Source organism: Hydra vulgaris, chromosome 05 (assembly GCF_038396675.1).
Source record: "Hydra vulgaris chromosome 05, alternate assembly HydraT2T_AEP".
Lineage (NCBI taxonomy): Eukaryota > Metazoa > Cnidaria > Hydrozoa > Anthoathecata > Hydridae > Hydra > Hydra vulgaris.
In genome coordinates, this window is record NC_088924.1 from 38,870,001 (window position 1) to 38,890,046 (window position 20,046).

Sequence of the window (20,046 nt, forward strand, 5' to 3'; positions counted from 1 at the left end):
GGAGTTAAAATTTACAAACCATTGCAAAACCAAATCTGTTACAGAAGTGAGATCAGATTCAAGATCAACTGCCTGTTCTAAGCAATCGAAAAGAGAAGACTTTTTGTCAAGACAGAAGTTAAAAGTTGAGTCATCAGCAAATATAGCCACTTTAAATGTAAGGTTGTCACAATGATCATTAATGTAGATAAGAAACAAAACAGGACCAAGAATAAAAACCTTGAGGCACCCTAGAAGTTATGGAAATAAAGAGGAGTGTTGGCTTTTAATGGATGACTTTAACAAAGCAACTAAAAAGAAATGATATAATAATTTTAGAAATTTTCCCAGATACACAAATAGATATTAGAGACATTAAAAGTTCCAGACAAAATTCTTTTTATAGTCTTACAAAAGTATTCAAAAATAAAACAAAAGAACTCTCTTCATTTTCCTGCCTGCTGGAAAATGGCATCTGTGTTCTGCTTTAAAAAATTCTGGAGATCACTCTAGTTCTCTATTGCCAATCAGTCTTTTTTACATTTTTTACATTAAAAAAAAGTTTTTTTAAATAATATATTTAATGTCTCTAATATTTTCTAATATCTTGAGTCTAAAAACTGACAATCAATACTAATTTCAATCCTCTTATTCATGTCATCCACTATAACAATAAAATTCTACCATGTATTATATGGAAGCAGTGAGAAAGTGGTGAGACATTCCTTATGACATATTAAAAACTTTTAATAGTCTAGCATGCTGGTCCTCTCAATAAGCTCTTTTATAAGGTTTTTTTGGAAGTTTTTAGAAGTTTTTAGAATTATTGAACTATTTCTTTCTGACAGCAATATATATTTGTCTTTTATTAAAAGTTGTAAAAAAAAAAAATATAGAAAACACTGTCCACTGTTCATTTCTAGTAATGCAGAGGGTGCCACAAGTCTTTATACCTGGTCCTGTTTAGTTCATCTATATCAATTATCCTACTGATAATCTTATTTTTAAATTGGCTGATGAAACAACTTTATAACTTAGTCTTGACAAAAATTAATCACTTTTTGTTTGTTTTAAACAAGCAGCTGATTTCTAATGTGATAGTTTGAGACTTTGGGACAGTTTGAGGCATGTAATGGCTAATGAACTTTAGCCATAACAAAACTCAGTTGTTTACTCTTAATGATTATTGCAATATTGTTGACAACACTCTTACTGAGTTTTCTACTTTGTGATTTCTCAAACTATCATTTACTACTAAATTCTCATGAAAACCATATTTACAATTCAATGCAATGAAAACCATATTTACAATTCGATGCAATGCATTAAGGTTGCATCTCTTTATCGTGATACCATTATTTTCACACTCTTGATTTCCTTCTCTACCTATACAAAACTCTTATTCAACCAAATATTGTTGAATACTACTTGGTTGTTCAAAAAGTCCTATAAGGTGTGTTTTAACTTGCCAGACTTCAATGTTTTTTTAGTTGAAGAATTTTGTAGATGAAACAGATGATAGTCTAATGGAGCACAATCTTTTAAGGTGGGCAAGGTAGGCCTAATTTCCCAGCCAATTTCCAATAATTTTTAGAGTTTTTAAAGAAGTACATGGTTGTGCATTATCATGGTGAAACACCTTATAATTTATTAATTCTGGACATTTTTGTTGCAAGGAGTCATTCAATTTTTTTGAATGAGGCAATTTTAGCAGACTCTTTTGCAATGAATTCAATATAAAGTTTGTTAGAGAAGTTTTAAGTAAAAGACAATCCAATAAGATCAAGAGTAGAAGATACTAAGTTACCATTGATAAATAAAATAATTTCAAGATGCTAATTATTGGTTGAAAGTAACTGAGTTTTAGTTAAAGTTTAAAAGCTACTGTATACTGAAAATAGTCACAGAATAAGAATCATATTTAAGGTTAGCAATGTGCTCCATAAAATAAAAAAAATACTATAAATGAACTTTTTATTAGAACAGAAACATAGTTTTGTATAGAATAAATAAAAAATATATATATAAATAAAAAATATATATATATAAATAAAAAATATATATATATATATAATATATTTAAAATAAAATGCAACACAAGCAGTACTTGTAACTCTAATATGACTTTATTCTATAAAATTATTGCTGAATATTTGAAACAATCAGAAAAAAAAATTGAAACATGATAAAAGAATATCATGTTTTCATCAAAAATTATTTTTTCAGTGTAATGATGGCTACAATGTTTACAATGTTTATTGTACTTTGGTGTATGTTTTTACTAGCTCTAAAAGTCAATTATTACTAAAAATATGAAAACGTAAGAAGTTTGCAGTGTTTACATTGCAAAAAATAATTGTCAAGTATGTTGAGATTTAAAAACTTAAAGATAAAATATGTAGTTAAATTAATTAACTTATTAAATTTTATTTAACAACATACTATACTAATGTATAGATTTTTACAAAACATGTATAAGGAAAATATATTATTTTTCAAATCTATTTAGATATTAAGTGTTTTACATACTTTAAATATGGACATAACTGAATTAGGACTAAAAAGTAAAAAAGTAAAAAAAAAATTATAAAATTGTTGTAAAAGTTTCTTTAAACAAAAAGATGTGTAAAGAAAAATTATACCATAATTTGAGCAGAAAAAGAGAATGAAATAGCTAAGTATCACAGTTTACTATATAATAAAACAAAATATAGCAATTTTAACACTTTATGATAAAATAGCAATTTTAACTATTTTAACACTTGAAGGCTTCAAATATTTATAACATACCGGTGGTTTCAAAAGTGTATCTGGTGTTGCTAAGTTACTTTTAATTTGCTGACTACTTAATGCAATTTCATCATCAACAAAAAGTTTTCGTTTTCTTTTTGGATTGTTAGCATTTGGTTTTAAAATAATAGCATCTGCAGGAGTAACAAGATTACAATTCCAATTCTGTTTTTTCTGAAACAAAAAAATGAATGTTGTTAGTAAAAAAGCTAATCCTAGTTCATTACAAAAATATTTGTTTTAGGAAGTAAAAAAACTACTCATTTAAATGCAGAAAGTTTTTCAATAATAAGATTATTTGAAATTTAAAACTGGTAATTCTGTAAATTGTGTTTTGGTTTTCAAAATCTTTTCAAAATCTTTTCAAAATTTAATTAAAACTGATCAAAAACAACAACAAAATTTCCCCCTAAAAGATTACAAACTTTAAACATATTTGTTCTATAACATATCTTTTGTTCTATCGTAAACATATTTGTTCTATAACGAATAGTTTTTCTTGTAAGATTGTTAGTATGGTGCATTTTTTCTCTTATTTCTTTTGTTAAAATTGAATCGGTAATTATTTTTTTGGATATAAAAATTAAACAACTCAATCTTTGTTTTAAATTTTGTTTTGCATTCAAAAGAGAATTCCAATATTAACAGAAATATTAGAGAAATAAAATGATAAATAAAAATTATAAAGTTTTCAGCTAATATCTTGATAATTAATTTGTTTTGAAAAGTTGAACTAGAAACTATTTTTTAAGAATTATTGACACTTGACACTTGGGGATAACTTTAAATAAAAAGAAACAAGCCAAACATTTATAATCAAAACAAATTTTTGCTGCAATTATGGAAAGTTTACTATAAAAGATTTAGTCAAGAGACTTAAAGATACATATTAAAATTACTTTGACATTACTTGCCACTATAACATTACTTGGTGATCAGTATAAAAAGTTAGACCCTTTTAAATTTGTTTCACAACACGCTTTTCTGGGCTAACACAATAGCTACTTGGAATAAAAATTTAACACTTTTTTCGATGTTTCTGATTAAATAGATCAACCACTTTTTTATAAATTTATCCCTAGAACCTAGATCCTTAAAAATCTTGTTTCACCTCTTTGCATTAAATTGGGATTAATAAAGAACTGAAAAGACCAGAAGAAGAAGGAGGAGAAGAAAGAAGAGGAGGTTCATATTTAGTATACTTCACATTTTTAATGAACTTTTTAAAAACATAAAACAGAGTTCTAAACGCAGCATTTATAATAAGTAATTTTGCTGATATACAAACTTTTTTTTAAAGATTTGAACTTACAACTTTAATCATAATAAAATTTATATTTAATCATACTCCCTCTACAGTCTTTTCCGCCATAACAGTTGTAACTTCAGTTTCATCAGCAAAATTAGTGGGAAGGGTAGTAACATAATCAGTTTCATTATGAAGCCCATCAATATCAGTTTCCAGAGGAAGAAATGTGTCAGCTAAACCAGTTTTCAAGTTACCTTGTCTTTGGATTTGTGGTGATCTAAGAAGTGTTTTCTCAACATTTTCAAAGTAATCTAAAAAATTTCTAAATAGTCAATATTTTAATAATGCAATTTAAAAAATTAAAAGATGTAATGCATTTAAATGTAACTATAAAGTTAAAAAGAAATCAATGCAAGGATAACAGCAATAATTATACAGAAAGAAAATTGTTTGTTTTTAATAATTATACGGAAAGAAAATTGTTTGTTTTTAATAATTATACAGAAAGAAAATTTCACAAGTTCTTAAGGTGCTAATTGTTTCTCATATCTCATATTCTATATATATTATATATATAATATATTTTTTATATTTTGATGCTTAAGCAACTTTTGATTTTGATGCTTAAGCAACTTATGATATATATCAAGAACTGTAATTTTGACTGATTACTGTTGTTTAAAAAAATGCTCTATTTTGTTTTTAATTATTTACATCATTATCATGTAAAGTTTAAGCAAATATATTATAGCAAACATATTTAAACATTATAATAAACTGAATTGTTATTATTGTTATCATTAAATTAATTATAAGTAGCATTTTATAAATATTGCACATTCATACAAATATATAATAATGTACACAAAAGATGAAAACATATATAAAAAATATGAAGTATGTTTTAACACCTTCACTTCCAATAAGGCTGCAAGCAACTACTACTAGATTTGGAAGAGAAAAGATGAAGTTCATAAAGCAAGATAATGATTAATAGATGAGACGAACAAGTCAAAAATACAAGATTTTTGTCTTGAATGTCCACACAAGTATTTTATTATAGACAACTTGGTCACGGCCATTTGGAACTTTTATTATATTAAGCGTAATGGAAAAAGAGTTTCAAAAACAAAGAAACCAAAACTAACAAAATAACAAATTAAAATAAATTTATATTACAAAACTAACAAAATAACAAATTAAAATATATATATATTAATAATTTAAATAATTTGTGTACTGTTTTTATTTTTGTTTCTTTAGAGTAGTTGTTATTTTTAACTAAAAACTTCCGCTTATGAGGTGAGAAGTTTCGAGTAGTGCTAACAAAGGAGTGTTGCTACATCGACTATCTTTTAGCCTGACTTGCAACAGAGTGCTGCTACATCGACTGAGAGTTTGGTTGAGGCAGGCAGTCATCAAATAATTAAAAAAAAAAAAAGTTTTTCTGGTTTTTAAAATAAATTTTTTTTAAAAAAACCTAAAGCTGACATTTATTGGTAAAATCTTAAAAACGACTATGCAAGAGTATATAATACATATATATGTATATAATATATATATATATATATATATATATATATATATATATATATATATATATATATATATATATATATACATATATGCCAGTTATTAGTGTTTATTAACATTACCTACTGCTGCTAGTATTCATAATGCCGAATGCCAACCCTAATTCCGAGGGTTGATATATATACCATTTATTAATGTTTATTAAAAGTTTGAAGGCTAAAAAATAGTAAGCCAACAATTTTTATTAAACCCAGATTCCATTTTGTTACAAATTTAATATTCTTTCTTGCTATATATTGCGCTTTATGCTGAAGTTGCACTTTTTTATTTGTTTGTGTCATTTTAATAAAAATGACATACATTTGAGAAGTTATCAAAAAAATTTATAAACTTACCCCCGATATCTTACTGAAAAAGTTCACTCTTGACCACTTTTAAATAAAAAATGGCAAACCATCTTAACCACAATCTAGAATTGTCATTGCAGCCTAATGCATAGAAATGACTAGGATGGAGTTGTTCCGCTCCATATAATTACTGAGACTATAAATCAAGAAAAGAACAAAGATATATGTAAGACTATTATATTACCTCATGCAAAGGATAATTGTTTCGAGGATGGGTATACCAACAGGATAACAATCCCAAACATACAGCCAAATTGGTTTTAGAGTTTTTAAAATAGAGTAAAGTTATTCCAATCTTAAAATGGCTCTGATTAAGAGTTAAAGGTTGGATATGAGTAAATGAAAAAAGATTTCAGAAGCAAAGAAAGCTTTCATTTTATAGACCAGAAAAAAGTAAAATAGGTAATTATTGATAAAACTGTTTTTTTTTTGTTTTTTTTGCATGAGTCAGTATCAGATAAAGAAAATATACAAAAATCTAGATAATTCCCAGTGGGTACAGATGTCTCGCAGACATCTGTAAAGACAATGCACTATGAATGTCACAAGACCATAGGACGTTCTTAAGACGTCCAGCAGACGTTCTGTGCCCACTGGATCTAATTCCATTGTAAATTCCAACTGAATAACATAGGAAATTTAGAGATTTTTAGATTAGAGAGAGATTTTCAGATTAGAGAGAGATTTTTAGATTAGAGAGAGATTTTTAGATAAAAGAGAGATTTTTATTCAATATAAATTTATATGAAAATGTGTAAAAAATTTAATTTATTGAAGAAAAAACATCTTGATGAAACGTTGTTTTATTGCTATTAAACTACAAGCAACAAAGCATTTTATTTGTTTAAAAGATAATGGTTAAGTAGCAGCAGCTATGGTAGACACAAGATGTTTAAAGACAATCTTAAATCATTATTGTCATAATTTATTATTAATTATTGGGTCAGCAACTCTGACTCTTGAGGTTGGCAGTATCAAAGTATATGACAGAGTTATTTCAGTGGATTTTCAGTCAGTTGTAGTTAATATAATACCGGGAATGAGTTTCATTATGTTATTAATTTTTTAATTTTTTAATTTTTCCTCTAAAAATGGAAAAGTTTGGGTCTACTTATTGTGAAATGAAAAAGGATAAAGTCAGCAAAATTGAAATTAAAAACAAAAATAATTTAGCTACGACGGTGTTGAATGGAAAAGACCCTAACTAACTGTTTAACAAAGTTGCAAAGTATACTGAAATATGCTTGAAAATAATATAAAAATGAACTACAGGATCAGATCAGCTGGAGTATAACAAAAATAAAATGGGAACAAAACAAAGAAGTTTGAATTGTTTTGAAGTGAAAAGAAGATAAAAACTTCATTGAAGCATATACAAGAGATGAAGATGGGGAAGTTAAAAGAATGGAGAAAAATTGATTTATGCAAAGCTTATCTTCAGTTTAAAACTGAGGAATCTCTTTAAACTTTCCTAACTGTGGTACTTCAAAATAAAAGGATGCCACATGTTTATATAAATATGGCAAAGCTTAACACTGTGATTAGTGCTTCTAATACTGGTAGTACCTATACCAAATTACCGGTGTTACCGAACTTTTTAAAGTACCAAAATACTGGTATTGGTTTGGCTTAATATCGGTATTAAAAATATATGTAGAGGGCTTGTGATATAGCAGATGTGATTGCTCTCTTTATGTGAAACACAAAAGTGAATGAAGTATTTAAAACTTCCAGTCACAATAAACAACACTTGCTCATCTTGTAATGAGAATATAAAGTCATGCTTGCTAATAAGTTTGGGATGGAGAAATAAAAGTTGTTTAATTGATTTTTTATAAAAAAACTATTGTTAAAAATATTTAGCTAATGATAAAATTTGTTTAATTTAAAAGTAAAATTTTGTATTCCTTCTATAAACAAAGCTTTGACTTAAAATATTATCATTGCGTCACTCGCTTTAATGTTGAACGCATGTTTGAGTTTTGCACGTAAAGGATGAAAAGTTTAAAGTCGTTACAGTTGAGCATATTTTTAATTTTGTAAAAACGCCAAGATAATAGATTAAAAAACGTTTTTCATGGTGTAGCTTCCCAATGGTATGCCATGTAAAGTTATAGAAATAACAGCAACTATAATTACTTTTACTAAAAAAACTTTATGCATTTTGAATTAAGAACTAATAATCAATGTTTTATGTCTAATAGATTGAGTTAACTTAATATCCAGAAATACATAAAATGTCCCAAAAAGTATTTAAAGAGTTCAGCACCGGCGAATGAGTTGATGAAAGTTCTGTGAGATTTTATTTTTCGCGTGATAAAGAAAATCAATTTGCAAAGAGTAAGAAGTGCAACAAGAGACAAATGGTGGAAGTACCAGTGTACTGCATATGCATCTAAGAACTAACCATGAAATTGACGTGGTGAAGAGAAAATTGTCCCAAGATGTCAACGGATAAAAAATCCGAACCTCTGATCACATATTTCTTACAAAATCGACGACACAAACAAAACCAATAATGATAACAACTTTTTTGACAGGTTTCAAGTTGTAATGAGTAAAAAAAATGACTCTATTAAGCTGACTAATAATTTTTAGCCGTTAATCAATAAGGTGCGCACCATTGTGAAATTGTTTTGCAGTTCTCCAAATGATCAAATACTTCAAAAATACACATTAGACAAATTTGGTAAAGGCCTTTAACAAATACTTGACTCCAAAACTTGTTGAAGTAGATTGCACACAATGTTCAAACGTTTTGTAAAATTGAAAAGCTCCATTCAAATGTCACTGATTGACCTTGAGTCCAAAGTTGAGGTAATTGATAAGGAGTTCAATGCAATTTTAGCTGTTGCTTCATGTCTTGTGTCAGTAAAACTGGCTGTGGAAACATTGTGCCGAAATGATACAACACTATTGTCAGTCTATAAAACACTAATGTTCATGATAGATAACCTTGGAGAAATCAAGTACCGAAATATCGGTAATGAAAAATGGTATAGATTTTGGAAGCACTAACTGTGATGCAAGGAATTTAACTTTGATACAGAAACTAAATATTGACTATTTTTACAGACTCTGTGACAGTGTTTCATTGAGTTTTTAATGCTTTCCTTACAAAATCAAGATTGAAGTCTAAAGTGATGGGTGAAATATTACCAGGTGAAATTTTAATCTGAAAAAAATTAAAAAAGCTAGAACGATTAATTGAAGAATGCTATGTTAATATTGATGTAAAACTTTTTTTTTAATATAATTTAGCATTCACTAGAGTCTACAGCAAAAAGTTCAACAAAATTACTGGGATTTAACTTTCGAATAGTTGTGTAGGAGTACCAGTAGCGGAGGCTGAACCTGTTTCAAATACATTTTTAAAAAATGGACAGTTGATTTCAACATTTTTCCATTTTATTTTCCTTTTTATTTTTGTAAAGTGATTTCAACAGCAACCAAAAATAATATTATAACCATGATCGAAAGATGAAATGCTGAAGAACAGCAAGTCTTTTTTTAATTTTAAAATTAATGTTAAAAAAAACTAATTTAAAACTACTTATTTGTTACAAAATTTTTAAAATATATAAAAAATAGTGAACTCAAGTATCTATAGAAACAAGAGTATCCATAATAAAAAATCTATAACAATTTTACAGTTAATGATACCTTTTTTGTTTTTTGTTAAATTTAAATCCTCTTCATTTTCAAATAACGGGGCTAACCTCTTTTTGTAGTTTAGTCTAACACAAAAAAAGAAAAACATTTGTGATTAATTAAAATTAACAAAATAATAAGAATTTAGGCTACTGTTAAGAATATTGAATAAACGAAAAAAACATTTATAATAATATATACAAAGAAGATAATAATAATTTATAAAAAGGACAATAACAATGATAATAAAATAATAGTTATACACCTAATTCTTATTTATATTTTAATTAAACGAAACATTTTTCAAATAATCTTCATCAATAGAATTTTTCCAGTTTGACTATAAAATTAAAAATTACTTTGCGCTATTACAAGTACTAACTCACTGGAGTAGAAACAGGGGTTGGGGGACAAAGGGGACAAAAGCCCCCTCAACTTTCTGTTCTATTCATTCAAATTCTGACTACGGCTACCTTAACTCGTTAATTCCCTATCAGTCCCTTCCCTAACTTTCTTGACCTTCCTATGCTACTCCTAATTAACTAAAAAAATCTTTTATAAGGCACAAAATCTTCTTTGTTATAAACAGCAACAATAAAGTCTTCTTTGTTATAAACAGCAATTGCTCAAAGATAATCAAGCTTGAAAATAGAGGGCTTATATTTTTTTAACAGACAATAAATAAAAACATTAAATATCTTTTTTAACATAAATAACTTCTGACTTAACAATTTTCTGAAGACAAAGCAAAACAATAAAAAATTTTGTGGTAACTGATTAAAATGTTACTACAATTTAAATTTTTAATAGATATATTTTTGAATGATTTTAAAATTTTATTTTAAAAAGGCAACTTTTTACATATAATTACTAACAGTGCACATTGGCCTAGAAATTAGAAAAAAGGTTAAAGCGAAAGGTGGGGGGAGGACAATGAAATTAAAAAAAAAGCACATTTTAATACTTTAACTAACACTTAATAAAAAGGTTGTCCTCTACTTCTTTCCCCCTCCATCTTCTCTGTTGCTGTATGTTGTCAATAGTCAACTATACCAAGTTTACAAAACATTTAACAAAAAATTGATTTTACAAAACTGTATAGTTAATTAAATTAATTTTTCAAATACTCAACACTTTTTGTGATATGTACAGTTCCAGAACTGGTTGGATGGTGATGTCTAGGGTTTGACAGTTTTTCAAAACCAGTTTAGAAAACTGGTTTTTATAATAAATTTGACACAATCAAAAACCGTTTTTTAAGTTACAAAAACTGGTTTTTATTTAAAGGCTATAATAAGAGCCAGATTTACCTGTACAAAGACAAAGATGTGGTCAACGTCTTAACTATTTTGTGGGCCTCGAAATGAGTTTGAAAATGTTTCAACTTGCTGTGGGTGTTAGATAGTTATTAAAAAACATTCCTTTCATGATTGTAATGATTGCAATTTTTGATACATAAGCAAATAACGAACAGTTCGCTAACTCTATATAAACTATGTGATAGTTTTTCATTAAAAATTATTTAGAAAATATTTTTGAGAGCCTCGAAAATTGATTCGGCTAAGGACCCCCAAAGGTATAAACCTGGTCCTGGCTTTAGCCACCATTTAGTTTTTTAAAATTCTATTTCCTTAAGAAAAATTTAAATAAGTGAAATAAATATAAATACTAGAAAAATTTATAAATAAGTAAAATAAATACAAATACTATTTGTAATTAAAAGTTTTTGCTTTAGAAAACTTCTGTTGTTCTGTTAACAAACTTTTGTATAAACACTAGTGATGTCAAGTCTTAGGAGAATATTCAACCTATGCCCACCAGTTAATCCTGGTAATTAAATAACAATATGTATATAATAATCATTTAGTGTTATGTGTATTTTGTGTAAATGCAGTTTTGTAGACACCAGTATTTAAATGTTATTTATTTTTTAAATCCTTTTTCAACATTAGTCGTCAGTCATAAATATTTATAAAGATGAGGGTATGTCCCTACTCCAGAACCCCTCCCAAGAAGTTATATTAGAGTGTCTAGTCTTTAAGGCCTAATGTTTTTTTAAGAAATTAGTTAAAATGTCTCATTAATTTACAAGAAGAGGAAGACCAGAATTTACAAGGAGAGAAATTTTTTTATGGATCCTACTTGACAAAAAAAAGAAAAGAGAACTGAAGGAACAGTGAAATCAAAGGTCGTCTGATGAGCTGCTGTGTGCTGCTAAGATGCATCTAAAGACGGTTGATTAAAAAATGTACAGGCATTGAAATACTCAATAATAAAGAAGATGAAGCAGTACAGCAGGGTAATTTCTATAGCAATAATGTAACACTTGCTGTTTTTACAAAGCAAATCATCCAAGAATGATTATCAAACATTGTGCAGTGTAGCCAAGGAAAGAGGATCCAGCAAGATGTAATGAATCTAAGTAAGTAAAATAACAATCTTTTGCAAAAAATTAAAGTGATTGGAAACTTGTATATTTGTTTGTAAACATTAGACAAATAAAATGCAAAATAAATCCTTATATATACTATATATGATTAAATATTAAAAAACAAATTAAATTATAATTAATATCTACCTCAACAATGGGACATGATCAAAATTTAAGTCGTGCAAAAACTCAGCTTGAGCTGGTCCAAAATCATTTCCTTCAAATTCCTCAACACCAGGCAACTAAAATTTTTACAAAAATAGAAACCAATACAAACAAGGCCTTCTAAATTTATTTTATTATTTTAAATTTATTTACAAATTTATAAACCATTTACTCATTTTGAAGAAATATAAAAGCTGTATTTCAGAAATTCATCAAAAAGAAACCAAGTAATGTAAAATTTCTTTACTCTAAGTTTGACTATAATAATTTTATGGCAATTTTTTTTTTTTACTTGAATACGTATTTTAACAAAAATATTTATTTAAATTAAAACATACCTGAACTACTGTTTTTGATGGAGAGAAAACTGATTCCTCTATGCTTATTTGTCGATTACTTACAGTTAATGGACTACTAAATTTCGTTTCTCTTTTTTTATGCTTTTCAAACTTCACAGGTGATTGTAAAGGAGTATTATTAATTGGGAAAAAATCAGCTTCCCCCTAAAAAAATAATGTGATAATATTTACTTTTTATATACTTAATTTTAAAAACTTAAGCATTAAAAACTTGTAGTAAATAAATAGTATATTTAGACATGAAAGTATTTTATGTCTAAATATAAATATGAGATTATTCTTTATTTTTTAACTTCCTATTAGATTACCTTTAACACTTAACCATGACCAGGCTCCTGATGAGCTTAGCTTAAGCATAAACAACTGTTCTGTTAAAGCAAACATGACCAAGCATTCTTATATATATTTTTGTAAATCTTTCAAAGAATTATATTTAAATTCCTTGTCACTTTATTTAAAATGAAAAAACTACCTAGAATAAGTTGATAACAGAAAATTATTTTAATTGAAACACCATAGATATTTTATTATATGTTTTCATGAACATTTCTGTTACTTTTTTCATGCGTATGTAATTTAATACTTGTAATACCTACAATTAGTTGTCATAATATTAAACATTAGGTAAGATATAATAAAGTTTTTTTTTAGCTTTTTTTAAACAAATAAGCTCTTGTTGTTTTGAAACTCAAATTTAAAACCAGGGTTGTGAGTTTGTCAGTTTAATTTTTATAACAAACTTCAAAACAAAAAGAGGTAAAATTTTAATTGTTTTTATAATTGATATACATGTTATCTTTTTATTACAACATAAGTACATAAGTATTTATAAACATTTATATGCCTTTTTATTATAACCAATAAAAACGCAATTTTATAAAACTTTAAATAATTTTTTTTTCCAAATTATGACCTAAATATGCTGCAGTAAAATTTTTTTTTGTTTTTCCAAAATTTACACATAAAAAAACTTCTCCAAAAAGTGCTTAATCAACCCCATAGCACTTTTCATTCAAAAATCATGAACAAATGCCCGTAAAAACAGCTGTTTGGCCCACTTTGTGTGTGTGGGTAGGTAGGGTGGGGGGTTTAAATAGCATACAAAAGTGATGGGGGAGAGAAAGGGTTCAAAATAAAAGTACACACACACAAATTTAAAAAAATATATTTGTTATTCTAATTTATAACAATTAACAAGTACTTTCAATAACTAAATGTTTTTGAATAAATAACTTTAAAAAAATCTAACCATGCAGTCTCATCATTGTCCATAATTGGTCAGCTAACCAATAAAAAAAGTTAGTTTTCTGAATAAAATCCTAGTAAGCATAAAAAAATGTATGGTATAGGGAATGAGGTGATACATGCACACACATTTTGGAAACAGAAAGATTATTGCTCCTCTATGCATACACATGCCATCCCTTACATACTGATCCTGAGTAAGACAAACATACATTTTAAGCAACCCCTTTTTAAAGTTCGCAAAAAACAGATTTTAGGCTCATGTCGCATAAGACTCGTGTTTTATGGACTTTTTAAAGTAGGCTGCCTGAAAAAAACGTCTGCCCTTAGTAAAGTTTATTTTTAATTGATACATCATAAAATCAAATTTTTTTCAAACATAAAAATAAAATTATGAATTGACTATGACTTAATCGCGGACCTTCAATGTGGAATTGCTCGTATTAACTTCTAAGCCAAACAATCAAAGTCAGAGAGTAAATTAACTTCATTAAAATAAATATTTGTTTTTATTTCATTATTTATGTATTTCATATTTAAATATTTCATTTCTTTTTTATTCTAATTCACTCCCAAAAAGGCTGCAAGCGACCACTATTAAGTTGGGAGTTACTAGGAAAAAAAGAATAGAGTTTTAAAACAAGCAAATGGTTGACAGAAGACTTGAAAAGTTGTGAGTAAGGAAATGAAGATAGGAGAGAGTTCCAAAGGGTTAAAGTGCAGGAAAAAACTAGACGAATAAAGTTTTTAGATCATGCAGGAACAGATAAAGTAAATGAATTAAGACTTAACTGAATGACGTACTGGTTGATGGAATTAGCAACCATAATGGTATTTGTAGAAAAGTGAAAGAGATGCAACTTTACAACAATAGGAAAGAGGCTCAAGCTTAGCAGATTGAGCAGATCTAACTATGTTTACAATGCATTTTTGGACCTTGTCTAAAAAAGAATGAGCATCATTAGAAGAACAAGCCCAAATATGACAACAGTATTCCATAGAGGGGTGAATAAAAAATTTGTATGGGTAGAGAATGGAATCAAGAGTAAGGAAATAAGCGAGCACAATAAAAGAAAACAACCTTAGTTGGTTTTTATTTACCAGTCAATTTTATATATGGTTTTCCATGACAGGTCAGTATTAAAATATAATCCAAGAAGACATAAAGAAATGGACTCAGTAAAAGGGTAGCCATTCATTAATATAGGAGTGTCACAGTAATACAGTATTATGATAGTTGTATGTAGTAAATAACTGAGTTTTGTTGGAGTTAGAATTTACAAGCAATTGCAAGCCCTAATCTGTTACAGAAGAGAGATCAGATTCAAGATCAACTACCTGTTCTAAGCAAAATAAAAAGAGAAGACTTTTTGTCAAGACAGGATTATAAAGTTAAAGTTACTGGAAATGAAGAGGAATGTTGGCTTTTGAGGATAACTTTAATAAAGCAGTTAAAAAGAAAAGATTTGATCTCAAAAACTTACCAAGATACACCATATAAAGCAAGCTTATGAAAAAGCTTGCTTTATATGGTTTATATGGTTTTATTATTTACCAGCATGCCAAACTTTAGCAAATCAGCCGCAGAGTGAGAGGATTGAAAACTGTATTAATTGTCTGACAGTAAGTTATTTGCCTTAAGATAGGATGTGAGAAATTTGTTGACCAAAGACTCAAAGACCTTGCTAAAATCAGAATGAAGACTGGTTGAACAATAAATGGAGGGGTCAGAATGTTCTCCAGAGATTTTTAAAATTGGAAAAATGCCATTTTTCAGCAAGCAAGAAAACAAGATTCAGTCAAGCATTTATTAAATAGTTTAAAGAAAATTGAAGAAAGTTCTCGAGAACAATTTTGTAAGACTGTGACAGGAATTTAATTGAGATATGACTTTAGCAAGGGAAACTGAAGTGATTTGATTGTCTAATAATGTTAACCTGTTTAATTGGAATAGAAGGAAGAGAATGGCCATAGGATTCAAGGGTCGAATTAGAAGAAAAGTTCTTTGCAAATAGTTCTGCCTTATCCTTGGGAGAGGTAATAAGACCAGTTCCAAAAATGAGAAATACAATGTTAGACATATCCTTGTTGATGACGCTGTTGAAGATTTTCCAAAAGCCTCTAGAGCCTCTAGAACTTCTGAGATTAGATGCACTAATTAGATGCACAGAGATTAGTGGACAAAGAATAATGGAGCTTAGCATCAGCTTAGCACCTTTTTACATCGATTTCTTTCAACAATAAATAGTTGTTTGTTTTCAAAAGAGTTGTTCTTTTAGAAAAGATGAAAAAAACGATATCGATTAGATATAGCAGCTGCACAAGAAGGTGAAAACCATGGAGTAGAATGAGACTTAACTTAGAGCCAACATAAAAGAATAAAAGCCTCCATTCCTGACTAAATCCAGGAGATTACATAGGAGGTGCATTTATCAGCTGAGAGGAGAAAAGACATTAGCCCAAGGACATCACAAAGAAAAACACAAAAAGAATCCCAGTCAGCTTTAGGATAGTAGTAAATTGTACGATGATAGGGTTAGTCGGAAAAAGGAGTATGAGATTAAAGATCATTGCATGGTCAGAACCACCTAAGTGATTAAAGGAGAAACTGAATACAAGCTAGGGTCAGACACAAGACACAAATCAAGGAGTGAAGGTAAATGATTAAGGTTGTCTGATCACAAAACTATCTGAGCAAGAGATTAAGAAATGCAGAAGTTTTAGGCTTTAGTGCCAGCCAGCAGAATCAGTGGTGTTAGAGCCAAGCCATTCAGTGTGATGAGCAAAAAAGTCACCAATAACAACAATATTGGCAGGGGGCTAAAGAGAGAGGGCATAGTCAATTTGATCAGAAATTACATTTAAAAGAGTGCAGTCTGAGAAAAATTGAGAATATTAAAGACCAAAGAGAAAGGTGATAGAGTGAAGAGGTCCTAAGCAGAAGCACATAAAAGAATGGTCAAAGGATTCAAACCTAATTTCACAAAAAATAGGTGATTTGATGGGTATGTATAACCCCAAACTAAGCGTGTGATTAATAAAGTCTTTGCAAATCAAAAAATAGTACCTATCAACACTGAGATCTGAAGAAGGAACAGTGGACTTAAAATTAGTCTCACTAAGAGCAAGCAAATCTGTTAAATTTTTGCAAGAGGTAAAACTCAACTGATGGAAGGTTGATTCACAGACCATAAATATTTGTAAAAGATATATTAAAACAGTAAGATGGTGGGGATTGTTTTTTATGTTTAAAATTTTGAGTTAGTTTTTAAATGATTAAAGTTAAGAACTTGATTTATTCATAGATAGAGCACAGCCTCCTAAGCAATGAGCTTTGCAGTTATCTCAGTCCTGTTAATTATTCCTAAGTCATAAAAAAGGGCTCCTTATGTAGCCTTGGCAATGTGCACCGAAAGCATTAGCAGGGACACCATCCACGCGCAATATGACACTGTTAGTACTCTGGTATTTTTCAGCTGTTTACAGAATCAGTGTCTCTGAGTGCTACTACACAGTTCGGGAAACCTGACTACTAGCCAGCCTCAGAACCATAACACAGATTTACATCTACACCAGATTTGAGGCTGGTTAGCAGAATTATTCTGTTTACCCCTAAAGTCTTTGCGTAGGTGGCCTTCTACAAAACAGTAGCTGTGTGCAATTAACATCTGCCCAAGATAAGAATTTTCATCGAGACACTATCTCTAGCCTTTAGTCAACCAAGAGCCCTAAGGCAAGGGATTTTTAAGTCAGAGGTTGTTTCTTCTAGCCTTTGCCTAAAAAAGCCCATCCTACAAGGCAGCAGGCCCTGAAGCAGTTAGTACTGGGTTACATGATACAAGTAGCAGGTTGATTGTAATGATCCTAAACCTGACCTGACCTGGAGTAGTTAAAAAGAATTACTTTTCACAAACAGTACTTTAAAATACCAGGCAAAACATTTTGGAAATGCATTAAGAAAAATATTACCTAACAAAATACTAGAGGCTAAGGTGAGCATAGGTTTTATAGTTGGAGTAAGAAGTTAGTTACTGAGCTCACATTGCTTCAAAAGTTTAAACGGAACACAAACATACATAAAGTAACTTACAGATGAATAAACACCGCGCCAGAGGTTCAGACAGAACTCAAACAAACATAAAGTAACTCAAAGGTGAGTGAACACCGTGCCAGAGTTTCCGACAGAACACAAACATGCAGATAGCAACATAAGGGTGAGCCTACGCTATGCCAGATGTTAAGACAGAACACAAACATGCATTTTAAGTAAATTACAGGTGAGCTAACACAGTAACTAAGCCACCTCCAACTGTACAAAAGACAAAAAAAAAATTAATTTATTAAAAAATACATCGAGTAAAAAATAAAAAATAAAATATTACTAGGCATGACAGATATTAAATACTCCCTCTAGTTTTTGCTTAGAAAATTGCACAAGGCAGCAGGACATGGAACAGATTGCACTGGGATAGATGTTACCAGTAGCAGGGTGATCATGAAAACCATACACTTGACCTGACCTGCTTTATAGCAAGGATGTAAAGTCCTATCAATTTTTAGGGACTCCTTGGACTTTGGGCTCCAAATTTTTTTTTTTTTTTTTTTTTTTTTGAGTCAATTAACAAGAGCTCTTAGCAATGAAAAAGTCCCTGAAATGTTAGAGTAGACTGTATATAGTTTCAATTAGGCTATAACAAATTATAATTTATTTTTGATTTTATTTTTTTATTAAAAAGTAATTGTTTCTTAGAGGTAGAAGGCATTCCAAATAAAATATACTTTATAAAACAAACTTGTTAACTTAAAGTTTACATGCGGTTGTGGTAAAGTGGTAGAAATCAAAAAAAAATTATTAAAAAAATAAATAAAACAAATTGTTATTTCTTTTTTAAAAAAAACCTTTTAATTATCTTTTTTTATTTTGTTCACAAATAGAATAAAGAAATGATTTTTAAAATGTTTCATCTAAACTAAAAATATTTAAACAAATGTGATTTAATATATGGACAAAACCAATTTTAGGTAACCAATTGTTGACATTGCGTAGAAGATTTATTTTAAAGCAATTTAGAAATACATAATAAACAAGTCTAACACAGCAATACATAATAAACAAAACTGTCAGAAAAAGTTTTCTTCACTAGGTATTGCCACATTTTTTTAAATAAACCCAAATTAAATTTTTAAAGAAACACTAGCAATTTTAAAAATAAACAAACACAACTTTAAAACTCCAACCTAAGCATTAATATAAACCTTAGCATAATTTCAAAACATCAACCTAAGCATAATTTATTAAGTCTGAAACAAATAAAAAGAATCATTGATTTTAAATTGATGGATCATACATTTTTAAAATTACACTTTAGAAATTAATTTAACACTTTAGAAAACATCAAGAAATGCAGTTTCTCTAATAATAATTTTTATTTGTATAACAATGCTGGTATTGTAAATACCAGCATCCTTATACAAATAAAAATCGTTATACATTGCTACTATTAGCGTCAGCGGTTGAATGGGTTCTTTTATATTTGAAATTAAATAATGGTCCTACTGTTTTTTGTTTTATTTTCAATAAACATTTTCAATCAATAAGCAGTTACATTTGAAATTAAAAAATGGTGCTAGTTTTTCGTTTTATTTTCAATAAATGTTTTCAATTCAATTAGGCAGCCCTGATGCAGTGGATCCGTGGTTCAAACCCCACCTCTGGGCAAGTTTTGCGAATTGGTTAGGAAGGAGGCATGAACTTCCTATCAAATGCTCATCCGTGGTGCATTGTGATAAGACCATAAGGACTTCTTGGGGGATCTAAATAAAAAATATATATATTTGTTAAAAACATCAATTTTTAACTGATATGTTCATTGAAAGCGGGTAATGATTTTTAGATTCATTCAAAACAGGTAGAGAGTTTTGAATTGTTTTACTTTTTATTTAAACTCAATGGTGAACGAAGGAACAGCTTTATGTCATGAATTTAGTAGCTTCAAAAATTTATGCATTGATTACATAATATTATTGTCAAGTCCAAGTTTAATGAAATTGTCAACTTTCATTAACTCTCATTGCAACAAAATTATTCTGATCTACATTTAGCATTTTTGTGCCAAACTGAAATCCTTGGAATTTCAAGACCTTTAGTGGCTCACTTTAGTGGCATTTATATTAAAATAAGTAAAAAAAATTACAGAGAATCAGTATTCCTAAACCTAATCTATCTAAAAACTGATT

The 20,046-nt window shown here is 28.5% G+C and overlaps 1 protein-coding gene across 1 annotated transcript in view; it reads right to left on the reverse strand.

The window, feature by feature from the left end:
• The window catches only part of LOC101241437 (double-strand-break repair protein rad21 homolog), a 57,930-nt gene that overhangs the window by 20,591 nt on the left and 17,293 nt on the right, over positions 1–20,046 (reverse strand). The window contains exons 7-11 of the mRNA XM_065798129.1: positions 12,544–12,708; positions 12,188–12,282; positions 9,622–9,695; positions 4,118–4,329; positions 2,770–2,943 (exon numbers count right to left, since the gene is read on the reverse strand). Of these exons, the coding sequence (XP_065654201.1) occupies positions 2,770–2,943; positions 4,118–4,329; positions 9,622–9,695; positions 12,188–12,282; positions 12,544–12,708 (720 nt within the window). The remainder of the gene's footprint in view (positions 1–2,769; positions 2,944–4,117; positions 4,330–9,621; positions 9,696–12,187; positions 12,283–12,543; positions 12,709–20,046) is intronic.